Raw genomic sequence first — 17,965 nt, 5'->3', positions numbered from 1 at the left:
GGGTCCTGCGGCTGCTCCCAGCCGAGGAGGCAAATGAGGGAACGCGACATTTTTGGGGATCCCCTAGAGCTGGGTCTGTCCCACTCCAAAGCAAAGCGGGGAACCCAGAGCGGCCACCCCGGAATGGGGGAGCCTGAAGGACAGAACGCTGCCTCCCCTCGCTGCGGGGGTGTTGGGGAGCGAATAAAAAGAGTGAGAAAAACAGGGTGGGGACCCCCCGAAAATGTGAGAAAAACAAGGGGGCACCCGGATTTGAACCGGGGACCTCTTGATCTGCAGTCAAATGCTCTACCACTGAGCTATACCCCCGCTGCCAACAACGGCCCGCCGCCGGCAATAGAACTGTTAGTGAGGGGGGGGCACTGCCAGGGACACCCCCACCCACAGAAACACACACCCACGGGCACCCCCGAACCAAGACTCGCAGCTTTGGGGGTGCGTAGGACCCCCCCAAACTGCCAGACGGGCGGTTTTGGGGGGGGGGGGGGGCAGAGCCGCCGTCCGGGACCCCCGTGGCGCTGGGGGGGATTATCCGGAGATGTCGCGGCGCAGCGGGGGACGGATGGGGACAGGGACGGGGCCCCGGAGCGGGGTCAATATTTGCTGCCAAAGCCGCGGGGCAAACACGGGGGGCTCGGGGGGGGGGTCGGATCCTGGCGGATCGCCAGTCCCGGAGCAGCGGGAGAAAAGTTTGGGGTCACCCCACTGTGCCTGTGTCACCCCTGCTGCGTCACAGCTGGGGAAACTGAGGCACGGAGGCAGCGGGAAAGGGCCGGGGAGGGTGGCAGGGGGGGAAACTTAGGGGAGGGGGGTCTCCAGATTGTCACCTTGAGGTGTGGGGGCACACAGGACACCCCAAAATCAGCATTCTGAGCTGGGGGGGTACACAGGACACCCCAAAATCAGCATTTGGAGCTGTGTGGGGGCACACAGGACACCCCAAAATCATCATTCCGAGCTATGGGGGGGGGGCACACAGAACACCCCAAAATCATCATTCCGAGCTATGGGGGGGCACACAGGACACCCCAAAATCATCATTCCGAGCTATGGGGGGGGGCACACAGGACACCCCAAAATCATCATTCCGAGCTATGGGGGTCACACAGGACACCCAATCATCATTCCCAGCTATGGGGGGGCACACAGGACACCCCAAACTGCCCCCGGAGGGACCCGACGTGTATTGCAGGGCTCTGGGGGAGCACGGGGCCTGAGCCCCCCGCGCCTTTGGGGACACGGAGGTGACACCGTCCGGGGGGCTCGGCTGGGGGGGTGGGCAGGGGGGCCGCGATAAGGGCCGGGCGATAAGGGCCGGGCTCGCAGCCCATTCGCGGCGGCGTTAGGGAAGGTGCCGATCCCGTCACCCCGGCGTGGCGGGGGGACACGGGGGACGCACAAACACCGGGCTGATGCCAGCCCTGTGCCCCCCGCTGCCCCCTCTGGGGGTCGCAGGCTTTGCCCCCCGCACCTCCCCACCCCCCGGCTTTTCCCTCTGGGTTCTCCTCGTTCCCGCTGTGCCCGCTCCGGGAAAGGGGAAAAAAATGGGAATTGTGGGGATGGGGGGCGCAAGGTACCCCAAAGTGTAGCCCCCCGAGGTCCCCAGGACATGGGGTGGGGGACCTGAGGGGGTGGAGGGGACAAAAAGCACCCCAGACTGCATCCACCCCCCTCCTGAGATTGGGGGGCACCCCAAAATCATTCTGAGCTGTGGGGGAGACACGGGACACCCCAAACCGTATCTACCCCCCTGGTGAGATGTGGGGGGACACAGAGAACCCCAAACTGCATCGAAATCACCACCCTGAGCTGTGGGGGGACACAGGGAACCCTAAACTGTACCCCAAATCACTCTGAGCTGTGGGGGAACACGGGACACCCCAAACTGCACCCCCTGAGTTATGGGGGGACACAGGGAACCCCAAACTGTACCCACCATCCCCCTGAGTCATGGGGGGACACAGGGAACTCCAAACTGCGCCTAAAATCATCATTCCAAACTATGGGGGCACACAGGACACCCCAAAATGTGCTCAAAATCATCACTCAGAGCCGTGGGGACACACAGGACACCCCAGGCTGTACCCAAAATCATCATTCCGAGCCATGGGGACACACAGGACACCCCAAACTGCCCCCCAAAAATCATCATTCTGAGCTGTGGGGGCACACAGGACCCCCCCAGGCTGTCCCCAAAATCATCATTCGGAGCCGTGGGGACACACAGGACACCCCAAACTGCCCCCCAAATCATCATTCCGAGCTGTGGGGGCACACAGGACACCCCAAACTGCCCCCCAAATCATCATTCCGAGCTGTGGGGACACACAGGACACCCCAGGCTGTCCCCAAAATCATCATTCGGAGCCGTGGGGACACACAGGACCCCCCAAACTGCCCCCCAAATCATCATTCCGAGCCGTGGGGACACACAGGACACCCCAAACTGCCCCCCAAATCACCACCCCGAGCTGTGGGGACACACAGGACACCCCAAATTACACCCGAAATCATCATTCTGAGCTGTGGGGGCACACAGGACACCCCAAACTGCCCCCCAAATCATCATTCCGAGCTGTGGGGACACACAGGACACCCCAGGCTGTCCCCAAAATCATCATTCGGAGCCGTGGGGACACACAGGACACCCCAAACTGCCCCCCAAATCATCATTCCGAGCTGTGGGGACACACAGGACACCCCAAACTGCCCCCCAAATCATCATTCGGAGCCGTGGGGGCACACAGGACACCCCAGGCTGTTCCCAGCGCTGGCGCCGGAGCCAGACTGCCCCGGGGGGGGCTGTTTGCTGAGGGGCTGCTGCCCCCCCCGAGGGGAAGGCTGGCAATTATGGAAATCCCTTAACCCCTGATTGCCTCCTCCCACCCCATTAGGTGGGCAAACAGTTTTAGCAGCGGGGGCTCCGATATCCCCCGGCTACATAAACCCCGCGGGCCCCGCCGGGCTGCCACCGCCACCGCCAGCACCATGGTGACATCCCCGGCCATCCTCTGCCTCGTCGCCTGGCTGCTGCCACCCGCCGCCGGGCACCTCTGGGCATGGATGTTCTCCCTGCCGCAAAACTCGCCCGATGCCGCCGCCCTGGGCAGGAGCCCCGGGGCGCACCTGGAGGAGGTGAGGAAGGGGGAGCGACCCCCGGGGGGACAGCAGGGTGGGCTCAGGGTGGGCACAGAGCGGGGTGTGCAGCCGGGGTGGGTGAGGGCAGAACTTACAGCCAGGGTGGGCTCAGGGTGGGCTGAAAGGGTACGAGGGTGGTTTGGAGTCGGGGTGGGCTCAGGATTTACAGCCAGGGTGGGCTCAGGGGGTGCACAGAGCTGGGTTTGCAGCCAGGGTGGGCTCAGGGTGGGCACAGAGCTGGGTTTGCAGCCACGGTGGGCTCAGGGGGTGCACAGAGCTGGGTTTGCAGCCAGGGTGGGCTCAAGGGTACGAGGGTGGTTTGGAGCCAGGAGGGGCTCAGGATTTGCAGCAGGATAGGCTCAGGGTGGGCACAGAGCGGGATTTGCAGCCGGCGTGGCAGCAGGGTGGGCACGGGGGTGGGTGAGGGCAGAATTTACTGCCAGGGTGGGCTCAGGGTGGAATCAAGGGTGGGCACAGAGCTGCGTTTGCAGCCAGGGCGGGCTCAGGATTTGCAGCAAGGGGGGGCACAGAGGGGGCGCAGGGGCAGGTGCAGAAGTCGCAGCAGGGCACGGGTTTGCAGTGTCACCCGCGGTGACCCCACAGTGTTCTGCCGGGGACAGGGGACACGGGGGCCGGTGGACACGGGGGGGGTCCATGTCCATCCGGGGGCCACAGGGGGTTCTGTGTCCATCCGGGGGTGTCCGTTTCCATCCGGGGGGGTCCGTGTCCATCCGGGGGGCACAGGGGAGTGTCCCTGTCCTTCCTGGAGGTCCGTGTCCCTCCGGGGGGCACGGGGGAGTGTCCCTGTCCTTCCGGGGGGTCCGTGTCCCTCCGGGGGGCACGGGGGAGTGTCCCTGTCCTTCCGGGGGGTCCGTGTCCCTCCGGGGGGCACGGGGGAGTGTCCCTGTCCTTCCGGGGGGTCCGTGTCCCTCCGGGGGGCACGGGGGAGTGTCCCTGTCCTTCCGGGGGGTCCGTGTCCCTCCGGGGGGCACGGGGGAGTGTCCCTGTCCTTCCGGGGGGTCCGTGTCCCTCCGGGGGGCACGGGGGGGTGCGGCGGCGGGGCCGGCAGGGGGCGCGGTGGCGGCGGGCGGCGCCGGGCGCTCCAGTGGCGCAATCGGTCAGCGCGCGGTACTTATAGGGCGGTACACGAGCGATGCCGAGGTTGTGAGTTCGAGCCTCACCTGGAGCAGGACTTTTGGAGGGGTTCACGCCGCACCCCCCTCGTGTTGCCCCCGTCCTGCAGCCGGGTTTTCTTTTCACGAGTAAAAAAAAAAAAATCCTCCTGGATCCCAGGCTGGCAGAGCACTGCTGCCACGCTCGGCCCCCCAAAATCACCGCAGCACCCCCACAGTAAAAGTGTGAACAGATGGGGTTTTGCGCCGTTCCTAGCCAGTCTCGGGGTCAGGGATGGAATGGGGTGGGGGATGAGGTGTGCCCCCCCTGACGTGCCGTGTCACCTCCTCCGCAGGTGACCCCGTGCAGCCCCGCCACCCCCTGCGCCCACGGGCACTTCTGTGACGAGCACTTCGGGCTGTGCCTGCCCACTCGGCCCGAGGGCCACTACTGCCGCCACGACCCTCACTGCGCCCCCGGCCTCGTCTGCATGTTCGGCAAGTGCCAGCAGCCCGTGCCCCCCGGGCAGGAAGGTGAGTGGGGGGCTGCCACGGGGGGCACAGCAGGGACGAGCTCTGCGAGCACGGGGGGGATGCGATGCCGCAGAGGTGCTAAACCAGGGGGTGCTGGGGGTCAGAGTGGGGGGTCCCCGTGCCCTGAGGTCGCTTTTTGTGCCACCAGGAGCGCGGTGCCAGCGGGACGAGGAGTGCGGGGCCGGCGGCTGCTGCGCTCGCCAGCACGGGGAGCGAGTTTGCCAACCGCGCCTGGCGCTGGCCCAGAGCTGCCACGTCCCCCCCGGGGGACTCGCCTTCAGCATCAACCAGGTGTGCCCCTGCCAGGCCGGGCTGGTGTGCCGACCCTCGGTGCCCGCCAGAGAGTGAGTACGGGGTGGGCGGGGGGCGTGGGGGGCACGGGGTGCAGCCCTGGGTGGGGGGACAGGGCTGAGTGTCACCGACTAGGGGACACCCGAGTGGGGGAATGCGGGGGGACAGGGCTGAGTGTCATCAACTGGGGGACACCTGGACAGGGGGATGCGGGGGGACACGGCTGAGTGTCATCGATTGGGGACACCCGGGTGGGGGAATGCAGGGGGACAAGGCTGAGTGTCACCGAGTGGGGACACCTGGCTGGGGGATGCGGGGGGACAGGGCTGAGTGTCACCGACTAGGGGACACCCGAGTGGGGGAATGCGGGGGGACAGGGCTGAGGGTCCCCGAGTGGGGACCCCGGGCTGGGGGATGCGGGGGGACAGGGCTGAGTGTCACCGACTAGGGGACACCCGAGTGGGGGAATGCGGGGGGACAGGGCTGAGGGTCCCCGAGTGGGGACCCCGGGCTGGGGGATGCGGGGGGACAGGGCTGAGTGTCACCGATGTCGCCGTGTGCTGTCCGCAGGAAGGCGTTCGAGTACCGGCCGGAGAAGAGCGAGTGGCGGTGCCGGCAGCCCTGAGCGCTCTCCGGTGTATTTATTACCTGTAAATATCGCGTCCAGACCCGGCCCAGCGCCGATAAACCCGGCCCAGCGCCGCGCTGAGCCCGGCTGCTGGCGCTGGCCACCCCCGAGGGGGGGGGCTGGAGCCCCCCGACCCCGGCGTTTGATCCTCGCCCCTTCCCCGGAGCCGGGCAGGTCCCAGCTCCATCCTCAGCCCCGAGCGGGAGCTGAGCTCAGCTGTGCCCGGTCCAGCCGCGGTGAGCGCAGCCCCCCGGTGTCCCCCCGCGTCCCCCCAGCCCCCAGCAGGCTCAGGCGGGGGGGCAGGTCTCACCGAAATGTTTATTACAAAGAACCAAGCGAGCGGGGCGAGTGCCCCCCCCTCCCCAACACACACACACACACACACACGTCAACGAGAATAAATAAATAAAATACATTTCTGTCGGGTCTTTAAATTAAAAGTTTGTGGGGTGACATAAATACGGGACGTCCCTCTGCCCCGCGGGGGGGGCCGGGGGGGCCCCACTGCCCGGATTTTGGCCGCCACGGGGGCGAGCGCTGGGGCAGGGGGGGCTCAAAGCACTTGGCAGGCAGTGACACCGAGTCCCCCCCCGAAATAAAAAGGGGGAAACTGAGGCACACGTGGGTGGCGGCTTGGCAGCGGCAGAGCTGGGTGCCCCCAAGCCCCCCGACCCGGGCTGGTGGTCTGGGTAAGGCAGTGACCCCGGGGACCCCCAGGAATGGGGGTGGGGGGCAAGGGGCTGCACCAGAAGGGGGACAAGCCCCGTCCCGCGGTGAGGACCGGACGTGGGGTGTCCCCAGGCCACCCTGGTGTGGTTACACCGCAGAGCTGGGGGGCACAGGGGACGCCCCGGGGCGGGCACAGGACAAGGCAGTGCCCCGGGGCGCGGCGGGGGGACGGACAGAGGCTCACGGACAGACGGACAGACGGACACGGCTGGACAGGCACGGCGGGGGGGTTGGAAGGGGAAGGGAGGGGGGGCTGGGGAAGGGGGGCCGGGGCCTGGCAGTGCCAGGACAGTGGGACCCCCCCGGCAGGCCAGGGCTGGGCAGCTGTTAGCACAGGTTAGACCCCCAAAACTGGCTCAGAATCACCCCCCACCCCCCGATTCAGGCAGAGCCCCCCTCCCCACAAGGCAAACACATGCAGACCGCGCCCTCCCCCCCCCTCGGGCAGGCAGCACCTCGGGGGGCACAGCCTGGGGGGCAGCGGGGACCCCCAGAGCCCTGCACACACACGCATGCACCCCCTGGCAGGGCCGGGGGCTGTGGGGGCAGTGCCAGGCACTGCCGGGCTGGGGGGCAGCTGGCAGGGACCCCCCCACCGCCACGGCCAGCTCTGGGGACCCCCACAGGCGACAGCACCATGGAGAAGCAGGGGGCACCCAGCAGGCAGGGCTGGGGAGGGGGGGCACGGCCCCCACCCCTCCCCTGGGGCACGGGGACACGTCGGGTCCCCTTTTGGTCACTTGCTGTCCCTGCCGGCGATGCTGGGGGGCCGCGGCAGGGGGAGACCCCCCCTCAGCAACGAGCGGGGCAGGGGGAGCCCCCAGCGCACAGCGGGGGCTCCCCGGGGCACTGCTGGCCGGGCTCGGGGGGGCACGAAGGCAACCAGCGGGGCTGTCCCGCACCCCAAAATCAGCGCTGGGGAGGGGGGGGAGCCCCCCGCCCGCACCCCCTCATCCTAACGCATGTAAACGTCCCGGCCCCAGCCCTCCCCGTCGCTCTGGCCCAGGGGCTCCTGGCCCTTGGCTCGCCCCCGCAGCCCCCGGCCCGGCTCGGTCCCGTCCCAGGAGCCGGGGGGGGGCTGCGGTCCGGCCCCGGGGGTGCCCGGCGGCTCCTCCTCGACGGGATCCATCTCGATGTCCATGCAGCAGGAATCGCCGGGCTCCGAGTCCCGGCTGGCCGGAGCCTCCGTGTCGAAGGTGTCCTGGCGGGCCAGGCTGCGGGGAGCCGGGCGGGAGGGCGGCGGGGGGACCCTGCCCTGCCCGCGGCCCCCCGAGTCCCCCGGGCCCTGCCGGAGGCGGCCGTGCTCCCCCTCCGGGTACGGAGCCTGGGGAGAAGCAACCACACCATGCGGGGATGGACGGGCTGGGGTCACCCGGGGGGGTTAGTGGGGGGTTAGTGGGGGGACACATGCTGCTGGCCAGCCGCTGGTGGGTGACACGATGGCAGCAGGGCTGGGAATGGGGAGGGGGAGCAGCACAGGGGAGGGGGATGGAGCACCAGCAGAGTCCCGCTGGGAGATTGAGCCACACACGACACAGGACACTGTCCCCTCTCTGTTCCCAGCCCCGGGGGGTGGCTGCAGGATCCCAGACTCAGCACGGAGGGATGGGGCTGTGCCCCCCACCCAGGACACCCCCAAAGTCTTGTCCCCACCACGGCTCCCCCAGAAAGGTGGGAATGGGGTCTGGCAGCCCGGCAGCTCCAGGAAGGCACAGGGTGGGTCTTGAAAGGGGCAGATCCTGGGGGTTCCCAATCCCCTGGGCAGCTCCAGGAGGAGGCACAGATTCCCAGGAGACCCCAAATGTGGGGTTGGCAGCAGTCCCAGGCAGGGAGAGCTCCCCAGGATGGCCCCAATCCAGGAATGGGAGCAGCTCCCTGGGGTGATCCCAATCCCAGGAGCAGTCCCACAGCTGGGGCCTGCAGTACCCCGGGGGGACACAGGCTCCCAAAGGAACAGTCCCAGGGCTGGTGCCACTCCTGGGGGGCTCTGGTTCCCCATGGTGACCCCAATCCCATGGGCTGCCCTGATCCCAGGGTCCCCAGGGTGGGTGACCTTGGGATCACGGTCCCCTGGGGTGACCCTAACCCCAGGGGTGGCCCCAGTCCCAGGGTGGAGAGCCTGATCCCAGGGAAGGTGACCTCAGGGACAACTGAAAGAGGGCACAGTCCTGTGGAGTCACCCTCATTCCAGAGAAGGTGACACTGGGACAATCCCACACCTGGGGAGGGCCACAGTCCTGTGGAGTGGCCCTGATCCCAGGACAGGTGACCTCAGGGACAGCCCCATACCTGTGGGGGGCCACATTCCCCTGGAGTCACCCTGATCCCAGGACAGGTGACTCCAGGGACAACTGAAAGAGGCCACATTCCCCTGGAGTCACCCTGATCCCAGGACAGGTGACCCTAGGGACAACCCCACACCTGAGGGGCCACATTCCCATGGAGTCACCCTGATCCCAGGTGACCCACGGCCAACCCCACACCTGTGGGGGGCTGTGACTCCCCGGGCTGTCCCCGATCCCAGCCATCTCCCAAGGCCTAGGAGTCGTCCCGATGCCCCGACATCCTCGATGTCCCCAACGTCCCCGCCGCCACCTCACAGCGCGTGCTCCTCCAGGGCTCCGGGGGGGCTGGGGGTGGCCTCTCGGCCCCAGAGGTTGAGGTTCCTGCGCAGGGAGGTGAGCACCTGTACCTGGAGGTTGGAGACGGGCGCGGGGCTGGCGGCCAGCGCGGCCGTGGCCATGGTGCGGTTCAGCAGCGGGTTCGGGGGGTTGCTGCTGGGCGGGTGCGTGGCTTTCCAGTAAGCCTCCAGGTACTCGGCCAGGTGCTCGCAGGCCTCCTCCAGCTGGTTCTCGTCCAGCACGATGTCGAACATCTCCTGGGGAAGGGGTGGGAGAGAGGTGGGGCAGGGCAGGGACAGTGGGGCAGGGAGGGGACAGTGCCAGGGAGGGGACAGTGGGATAGGGAGGGGCAGCTGGATAGGGGGGAAAACCTATGGGACAGGGCAGGGACAATGGGAGAGAGCCTATGGGACAGGGCAGGGACAATGGGAGAGAGCCTATGGGACAGGGCAGGGACAATGGGGCTTGAGACAGAACCCATGGGACAGGGTGGAGCTTTATGGCACAGGGCAGGGACAATGGGACAGAGCCTATGGGATAGGGCAGGGACAATGGGACTTGAGGCAGAAGCTATGGGGCAGGGTGGAGCCTTATGGGACAGGGTGGGGACAATGGGGCAGGGAGGAGCAGCTGGATGTGGGGCAGAGCCTATGGGACAGGGTGGGGACAATGGGACAGAGCCTATGGGACAGAGAGGGGACAATGGGACAGGGAGGGGCCTTATGGGAGAGGGTAGGGACAATGGGACAGGGTAGGGACAATGGGACAGGGAGGGGACAGTGGGACAGGGAGAGGCAGCTGGATATGGGGGAAAACCTACAGGACAGGGCAGGGACAATGGGGCTTGAGACAGAACCAATGGTACAGGGTGGAGCCTTATGGCACAGGGTGGGGACAATGGGACAGGGAAGGGACAATGGGACAGAGCCTATGGGACAGAGAGGGGACAATGGGACAGGGAGGGGCCTTATGGGACAGGGTGGGGACAATGGGACAGGGAGGGGACAATGGGACAGAGGGGGGTACCTCGATATGGGGCATAGCCTATGGGACAGGGCTATGACACCCTGCCTTTGGGACAGGGTGGGGACAATGGGACAGGGTGGGCAGATATGGGGCAGGGGGTGGGCATGGCAGCTCAGGGTGGGGTCAGTCTGGGTGGGACCACAATGACCAGGGCACACTCACAGGTGGGCACTGTGCCAGCTTGTCCGAGGCCACCATCTGCACGTTGAGGTGCTTGGCCTGGGACTTCCCCCTGGACTTCACCAGCCGCTGCAGCACCTGGGCAGGAGGGGACAGCTGGGGTGGCCTTGGGGACATGGCCCGAGCCTGCCCGCTGTCCCCAGCGTGGCAGGAGGGGACAGCTGGGGTGGCCGTGGGGACATGGCCCGAGCCTGCCCGCTGTCCCCAGCGTGGCAGGGAGGGGCTGGCACTGCCACAGGGTCCTCACCCACCTTGGGGGAGGTGATTTTGATGTAGACGATGATGGGGGCCAGCGAGGTCTTGGCCAGCTGGGCCGGGTGGTTGATGGTGTCGGCGTCCAGGGCCACCAACTGCAGCGTGCGGGCCAGCTCGAAAATCCGCTCGGTCTCACTCTGCACCTCGGCTGGGGACAGGGGACAGAGGACAGGGGAGTGAGGGACAGGGGACACGGGACAGGGGACAGGGGAGTAAGGGACAGGGGAGTGAGAGACAGGGGACACGGGACAGGGGAGTGAGGGATGGGGACAGGGGAGTGAGGGGCAGGGGGAGTGAATATATATATATTATATATATAAATATATAATATAAATATATATATATAAATATAATGTATATATAAATATTTATATATTCAATGTAGATATATATAATAGATAGATATTGATGTATAGATATATTCAATGCAGATATATATTCATATTTCTCTGCAGCATCTATTTTATTTTTTTTTCTAAGGCCACCTCCCAGGTGTCACAATTTGGGGACAGCAGCAGGACAGGGCTTGTCCTGAGGCTCGGCCACCTCGCTGTCACCAGGGAGGTGACACCAGCACAGCCCCCCACCCCAAACCACACACACACACACGGGGGGGGGGGGGCGGTCACACAGGTGCCACCACGGTGTCCCCAAGCCCCAGGGCGTGTCCCCGAGGCCACCCGGGGAGGACAGGCCGGGTCCCTGTACGTACCCAAGACATCTGTGCCAGGAGCAGGGGAGGAAGGAGCAGCGCGGAGGGGAGGAGAACCAAAGTCACCCACAGGCACCCCCGGGACACCAATGTCACCCACAGCCACCCCCGGGACACCGTGTCACCCACGGCCACCCCTGGGACACCAATGTCACCCACAGGCACCCCGGTGTCACCCACAGCCATCCCTGGGACACCAGTGTCACCCCACAGGCACCCCGGGATACCGGTGTCACCTGCGTGAGGTGCCCCCTCACAGGTTCAGGGGTTCCTCTGTGGATTTAGGGGTCCCTCAGGGGTTTGGGGGTCCCTCTATAGGTTCAGGGGTCCCCTCAGGGGTTCGGGGGTCCCTTTATGTGTTTAGGTGCCCCCACATGGATTTAGGGGTCCCTCTATGGCTTCAGGGTCCCCTCAGAGTTTTGGGGGTCCCTTTATGGGTTTAGGGGTCCCTCTGTAGGTTCAGGGGTCCCCTCAGGAGTTCGGGGGTCCTCTCAGGGGTTCGGGGGTCCCTTCAGGGGTTCAGGGGTCCCTCTATGGATTTAGGGGTCCCTCTCTCAGGAGTTCGGGGATCCCCTCAGGAGCTTGGGGGTCCCTCTATGGGTTTAGGGGTCCCTTCAGGAGCTCGGGGGTCCCTCTGTGGGTTCAGGGGTCCCCTCAGGGGTTCGGGGGTCCCTCTGTGGGTTCAGGGGTCCCCTCAGGGGTTCAGGGGTCCCTCTGTGGGTTCAGGGGTCCCCTCAGGAGCTCGGGGGTCCCCGGCCGTGCCCCCCTCACCGGCCATCGAAGCGATGCTTCAGGAAGTCGAACAGCGCCTTCTGCATCATGTCCGTCACCTGGGCAGGGACACGGGGTCACGGGGACACGGGGACACGGGGACAGTGCGGGGCTGGGGTCCCCCCGCACCCCCCCGAGCGCTGCCCACCCCCTGCTCACCTCGTAGCCCTTCAGGGAGGGCCCCACGAGGATGATGGGGCGCATGGAGGGCACCACGTCGTACGGGGGCACGTGCTCGGTCTGGGGACACAGCCGGGTGTCACCGGGCCCTGAGGGGACACGGGGCACCCCCGGGGGTGGCTCCGGGGTGTTTTGGGGGGGCTGCAAGCCGGGGGGGTCCTCCCTCTCCCCCCCAGTCCCGGGGTCCTGGCGCTACTCACCGATTTCTGCTTCTGCTTGGCTGCATCCCGGGGCCGGGGCAGAGACACAAACAAGGCAAAGGCAAAGGCAAAGGCAAAGGCAAAGCATGCGTGTTACCGCGGGGACACCGGCGGGGACACGGGGACACCGGCTGGGACACGGGGGTGACACCTGGGAGTGAGCCAGGGACACGGATGTGGCTCAGGGGATGGACGTGACACCAAGGAGTGACCCAGGGACACATGTGTGAGCCAGGGATCCGGGTGTGACCCTCCAGGGGTGAGCCAGGGACACGTGTGTGAGCCAGGGACACGGGCGTGATATCCCTGGGGGTGACCCAGTGACACATGTGTGACCCAGGGACAGATGTATGACCTCCCAAGGGTGACCCAGTGACACATGTGTGACCCAGGGACAGATGTATGACCTCCCAAGGGTGACCCAGTGACACATGTGTGACCTGCAGGGTGACCTAGTGACACACTTGTGACCCAGGGACATGGGCATGACACCCCCAAGGGTGAGCCAGGGACACGGCTGTGACCCAGGGATACCTGTGTGACCCCCCTGGGGTGACCCAGTGACACGTGTGTGACCCAGAGACCCGGGTGTGACCTGTAGGGTGACCCAGTGACACATGTGTGACATCCCAGGTGTGAGCCGGGGACACCTGTGTGACCTGCAGGGTGACCTAGCGACACATGTGTGACCCAGAGACCCAGGTGTGACCTGCAGGGTGACCCAGTGACATGTGTGACACTTCAGGTGTGACCTGGAGGGTGACCTAGTGACACGTGTGTGACCCAGGGACCCGGGTGTGACCCTCCAGGGGTGACCCAGGGACATGTGTGTGACCTGGAGGGTGACCTAGTGACATGTGTGTGACCTGCAGGGTGACCTAGCGACACATGTGTGACCCAGAGACCCAGGTGTGACCCCTCAAGGATGACCCAGGGTCACGTGTGACCCTCCTGGGCACCCCAAAGACACGTGTGTGACCTGGAATGTGACACATGGGTGACCCAGGTGTGTGACTCCAGAGCCATGCGTGTGCCCCAAGGGGTGCTCAGGTGACACGTGTGTGCCTGGGGGGCCCTGGTGACAGTGACACACCAGCACTGCCCAGCCCAGGGTAGCTCTGGGTGCCAGGGGGGCTCTGCGGGGCACGGGGGGGCAGCCGGGACCCCCTGCAGACCCCCCCGTCCCGCGTGGTGGTAGCGACCAAACCCCCCCCCAGCTAATGCCCAGTGTGGGGGGAGGAACGGTCCATTCTCAGCCGCGGGGGGGGTGAGACACCGGCCGTGCTGGAACACACCATGCGCACACTGCGGGGGGAGCCAACCGGGAGGGGGGGCACGGGCTGGTCCATTGCATGGATGGGGGGGAGCACAGCCACGGGCTGGTCCATCCCATTGACAACAGGGGGGTCAGGCATGGACTGATCCATTCCACAGTCCATGGGGGGGATCACAACCGTGGACTGATCCATCCCGTGGATCATGGGGGAATGTCACCATGGATGGATTGGACTGATCCATCCCACAGATCACAGGGGGACCACAGCACGGACTGATCCATCTCATGGGGGGATCACAGCCATGGACTGATCCATCCCACAGTCCATGGGGGGGAACACAACCACGGGCTAGTCCATTCCATGGTCCATGGGGGGGTGTCAGCCATGGACTGATCCATCCCAGTGACAGCAGGGGGGGGTCAGCCATGGACTGATCCATCCCATTGACAGCAGGGGGGGTCAGCCATAGACTGATCCATCCCATTGACAGCAGGAGGACTCAGCCCCGCACCGTGCCCTGAGCAGGGCTCATCCCGTGCTGTGGCACCGGGGCAGCGCCTGGCCCCAGGTGCCCCCAGCCCCGTGGGGCGCCCCCCTGGGTGCCCCCAGCCCCCCGGCAGTGTTAGGGCAGGCAGGGGGTGCAGCAGGCGGGGCTGGGGGGGGGCCGTTACCTTCCTAAAGAAGGGGATGCGCTTGCTGTGGGCGGGGGGGGTGGTGACGCTGCTCACGCTACTCTTAGGGGAGCGCTGCGCCTCCACGGCCTCCTCCTCCTCCTCTAACTCATCGGGGTCAAAGGCAAAGCTAGGCATGTCCAGGCCACCTGGGGACCGCCGAGCCGCCGAGGGCAGGGAGAGAAGAAGAGCGAGAATGGCGATGGAAGAAAGCAAAAATGGAGATGGGCAGGGTGGAAGAGGAGAAGCAGAGTCCCGGGGGGAACGGGGGCACCCTGCCTGCACCCGGGGCGGAGGGGACAAAGGGGACACCCGTGGGGAGCCGGGGAGGGACCCCCAGGCTGGGGGGGAGCCGGGACGCCCTTACCGCTGGCGGGGGGCGTGGGCCGCCGCGTCCCTGTCACCACATCCAGGCTGGAGCCGGAGTTGTCACCCGATTTGCTGCGTGGGAGAAGCGCAGAGAGAGCGATGAGGGAGGGATGGGGGGCTCCGGGAGAACGGGGGGGGGGTCGGGGTGAGCCTCACCTGGAGCTCAGGCGGCTCTGCCGCATCTTCTGCTCCTGCAGCAGCCGCATGTTCTCCAGCTTGACGGGGCTGGGGATGAAGCCCACCTCGCAGCCCTCCTTCACCAGCCGCCCGATCCACCAGTCGTTGTTGTACTTCTGTGCCACCACCGGGGTGTTTGTATGAAATTTAGCATTTTTTTTTTTTTTTTTTTTTGGTCTCCTATTCTAGCCGAGAAGCCTCGGAAAAGAAACGTAAACAGTGAATAATCTGGTGGATGTAGAGTGTGGTGTGGGCATTGTTTACCAACAGGGCCATGTGAGTTGTTTCTAATTAATGAGCAATCAAAGGTCCAGCCGGGTCGGACTCTCTGAGAGTCACGAGCTTTGGTTATCATTCCATTCCTTTCCAGCCTTCTGTTGAATCCTTTCTCCCTACTCTTTTTAGTGTAGCGTTTTTAATACAATAGAATATCATAAATAATAATATAGTATATTAATATATACTAATATAATATAATATATAATACAATACATTATACATTATATATATATATAACAATATACATAATTTCTATTTTATAACCACATAAAACAACACCATATCATACACCAGCCTTCTCCAACACGACCTCAAGATTCTCATCTCTTCCCTCACCCTGCGACCCTCGAACACAACAACACTTCTGCCCCGGGCGGGGGGGCAAAAACACCTTAAAACCCCCCCAGTCCCACCCCATCCACCCCCCGGGCCTCTCCCACCTCCTTGATGTGCAGGAAGTCCTTGGGCTCGAAGCAGATGGCCATGCCCTGCACGGGCACCTCGTCGGCGGCCGAGGGGTTGTAGCCCACGTTGGTGCGAACGGCGAACGCCACCGGCTTGGTCTGGCGGGGGACAGGGGTGGGCAGCTGCCCCCGGCACCGCCGAGGGGAGATGCCACCCTCTGCCGCCCCAAAACGGGGGGATTCCGCCCCAAAACGGGGAGATTCTACCTCAAAGTGGGGAGATTCCGCCCCAAAATGAGGTGATTCCACACGAAGATGGGGAGATTCCACCTTCTGCCACCCCAAAGTGGGGAGATCCCACCCCAAAGTGGGGAGATTCTGCCCCAAAATGGGGAGATTCCACCCCAAAGTTGGGAGATTCTGCCCCAAAATGGGGAGATTCCACCCCAAAACGCGGAGATCTCACCTTCTGCTACCCCAAAATGGGGAGATTCCACCCAAAGTGGGAGATGCCACCCTCTGCCACCCCAAAATGGGGCAATCCCATCCTCTGCCACCCCAAAACTAGGAGATCCCCTCCTCTGCCACCCCAAAATGCGGCGACTCCATCCCAAAATGTGGCGATTCTACCCCCTCACCCCATCCCAGCCAGGCAGGTGCAGCTCCCAGTTCCACCCAGTAAACCCCGCTGCCTTCCCAGTGCCCCGGGGGCCGGGACAGGGGGCAGGGGGCATGGGGGGTCCCTGTGCCAGGGCTGGGGGGGTCAGGGGATCCCTGTACCAGGGCTGGGAGTCAGGGGGTCCCTGTGCCAGGGCTGGGGGGGTCAGGGGGTCCCTGTGCCAGGGCTCTTCCCAGTGCCCCGGGGGCCGGGACAGGGGGCAGGGGGCATGGGGGGTCCCTGTGCCAGGGCTGGGGGGGTCAGGGGATCCCTGTACCAGGGCTGGGGGGCACTGGGGTGTCCCTGTACCAGGGCTGGGAGTCAGGGGGTCCCTGTACCAGGGCTGGGGGGGTCAGGGGGGTCCCAGTGCCAGGGCTGGGGGGCACGGGGGCTCCACCCCGGCTGTCCCACCTTGGCTTTCTCCAGCTGAGCCATGGCCTGGCGCTCGGCCTCCCTGCGCAGCGCCTCCCGGTCCTCCTCCAGCGACACATCCGAGTCCGAGGGGCGGCTGGTGTAGGACTCGGCCGAGCCCTGCGCAGCGGGGAGGGGGCTCAGCCAGCCCGTGTCCCCTCCTGACAGCGAGCCCAGCCCAAATTCCAGCCCCTCTGATCCCTCATTGGTGAGGTGCCCATCGCTGTGGGCACTGGGAGCCACTGGGTGCCACAGCAGGGCTGCCTGGAGCCACCCTGGTGCCACCCCAGAGCTCCTGGTGCCACCCTGGTGCTACCCCGGTGCTGCCTGGAGCCATCCCAGAGCCATCCGGTGCTGCCCAGAGCCACCCAGCCCTGCCTGGTGCCACCCTGGTGCCACCCCAGAGCTCCTGGTGCCACCCTGGTGCTGCCTGGAGCCACCCAGCCCTGCCTGGAGCCACCCCGGTGCCACCCCAGAGCTCCCGGTGCCACCCGGAGCCAACCTGGAGTCCCCGGTGTCACCCCAGTGCCGCCCCGGAGCTCTGGGTGCCACCCTGGTGCCACCCGGTGCTGCCCAGAGCCACCTCGGTGCCATCCTGGTCCTGCCTAAAGCCACCCCGGTGCCACCCTGGTGCCACCCGGTGCTGCCCGGTGCCATCCTGGTCCTGCCTAAAGCCACCCCGGTGCCACCCTGGTGCCACCCGGTGCTGCCCGGTGCCACCCTGGTCCTGCCTAGAGCCACGCCGGTGCCACCGCGGCGGGGTCACGGCAGGAGAGGGACACGCCAGCTGTCGCCACCGCTCCGGCCGGGAACGTGACACCGGCCCCGCTGCCCGGGGGGGCTCCGAGAGCCGGGACGGCAGCGGGGACCCCCCCCGAGTGTCCCCAGCGCTGTCCCCAGGGCGCTGTGCGGGGACTCGGGGACCCCCTGCTCACCCCCGGCCCCAGAGGGACAGCGGGGACACCCCCGGGACGCGGTGGGTGACACGTGGGACATCCCCCCCCCAGCGCTCTACAGCCCCCCCAGAGCCCCCGGGGGCTGCCCCGCCCTGCAGGCGAGCCCCGCTCGGGGGGATCGGGATGGGGCGGGGGTGGGATGGGGGCTCCCCTTCCCTGGTAATGGGAGGCTGAGACCCCAACCCCAACTCGGGGGGGCTCAGGAAGGGGATGGGGGCTCCCCTTCCCTGGTATTGGGGGGCTGAGACCCCAACCCCAACTCTAGGGGGTTCAGGAAGGGGATGGGGGTGTCCCTCTCCCAGTATTGGGGGGCTGAGACCCCAAACCCGCTCAGACCCCACCGTGTTTGGGTTGGGGTCGCAGCCCCCCCCCACCCCCCTACGCGC

General features: G+C 65.8%; 2 protein-coding genes and 2 non-coding genes across 4 annotated transcripts in view; 1 reads left to right on the top strand and 3 right to left on the bottom strand.

The window, feature by feature from the left end:
• Positions 1–237: 237 nt before the first annotated feature.
• Positions 238–309, bottom strand: TRNAC-GCA. The gene has a single exon. It is a non-coding gene; the product is annotated as a tRNA-Cys (tRNA).
• Positions 310–4,237: 3,928 nt separating this feature from the next.
• Positions 4,238–4,327, top strand: TRNAI-UAU. Its single transcript is given in 2 exon segments — positions 4,238–4,275; positions 4,292–4,327. It is a non-coding gene; the product is annotated as a tRNA-Ile (tRNA).
• Positions 4,328–6,002: 1,675 nt separating this feature from the next.
• On the bottom strand, positions 6,003–7,813 carry LOC121351084 (voltage-dependent L-type calcium channel subunit beta-1-like; the record flags this gene model as incomplete). Its single annotated transcript, XM_041462945.1, has 1 exon — positions 6,003–7,813. A coding segment is annotated over one exon (426 nt), but the record flags the coding sequence as incomplete, so codon positions are not given.
• CACNB1 (calcium voltage-gated channel auxiliary subunit beta 1) overlaps positions 7,806–17,965 on the bottom strand; it is an 11,119-nt gene continuing 959 nt past the window's right edge. Inside the window, exons 2-11 of the mRNA XM_041462964.1 lie at positions 16,624–16,824; positions 15,591–15,713; positions 14,851–14,987; positions 14,693–14,766; positions 14,326–14,474; positions 12,157–12,237; positions 11,998–12,056; positions 10,511–10,736; positions 10,242–10,337; positions 7,806–9,310 (exon numbers count right to left, since the gene is read on the bottom strand). Of these exons, the coding sequence (XP_041318898.1) occupies positions 9,029–9,310; positions 10,242–10,337; positions 10,511–10,736; positions 11,998–12,056; positions 12,157–12,237; positions 14,326–14,474; positions 14,693–14,766; positions 14,851–14,987; positions 15,591–15,713; positions 16,624–16,824 (1,428 nt within the window). The 3' untranslated portion in view covers positions 7,806–9,028. The remainder of the gene's footprint in view (positions 9,311–10,241; positions 10,338–10,510; positions 10,737–11,997; positions 12,057–12,156; positions 12,238–14,325; positions 14,475–14,692; positions 14,767–14,850; positions 14,988–15,590; positions 15,714–16,623; positions 16,825–17,965) is intronic.

This window comes from Pyrgilauda ruficollis, unplaced genomic scaffold (genome assembly GCF_017590135.1).
Source record: "Pyrgilauda ruficollis isolate IOZ18807 unplaced genomic scaffold, ASM1759013v1 scaffold161, whole genome shotgun sequence".
Lineage (NCBI taxonomy): Eukaryota > Metazoa > Chordata > Aves > Passeriformes > Passeridae > Pyrgilauda > Pyrgilauda ruficollis.
Note: the sequence above shows the minus strand (reverse complement) of the source record. Positions and strands in the feature narration are given on the sequence as shown.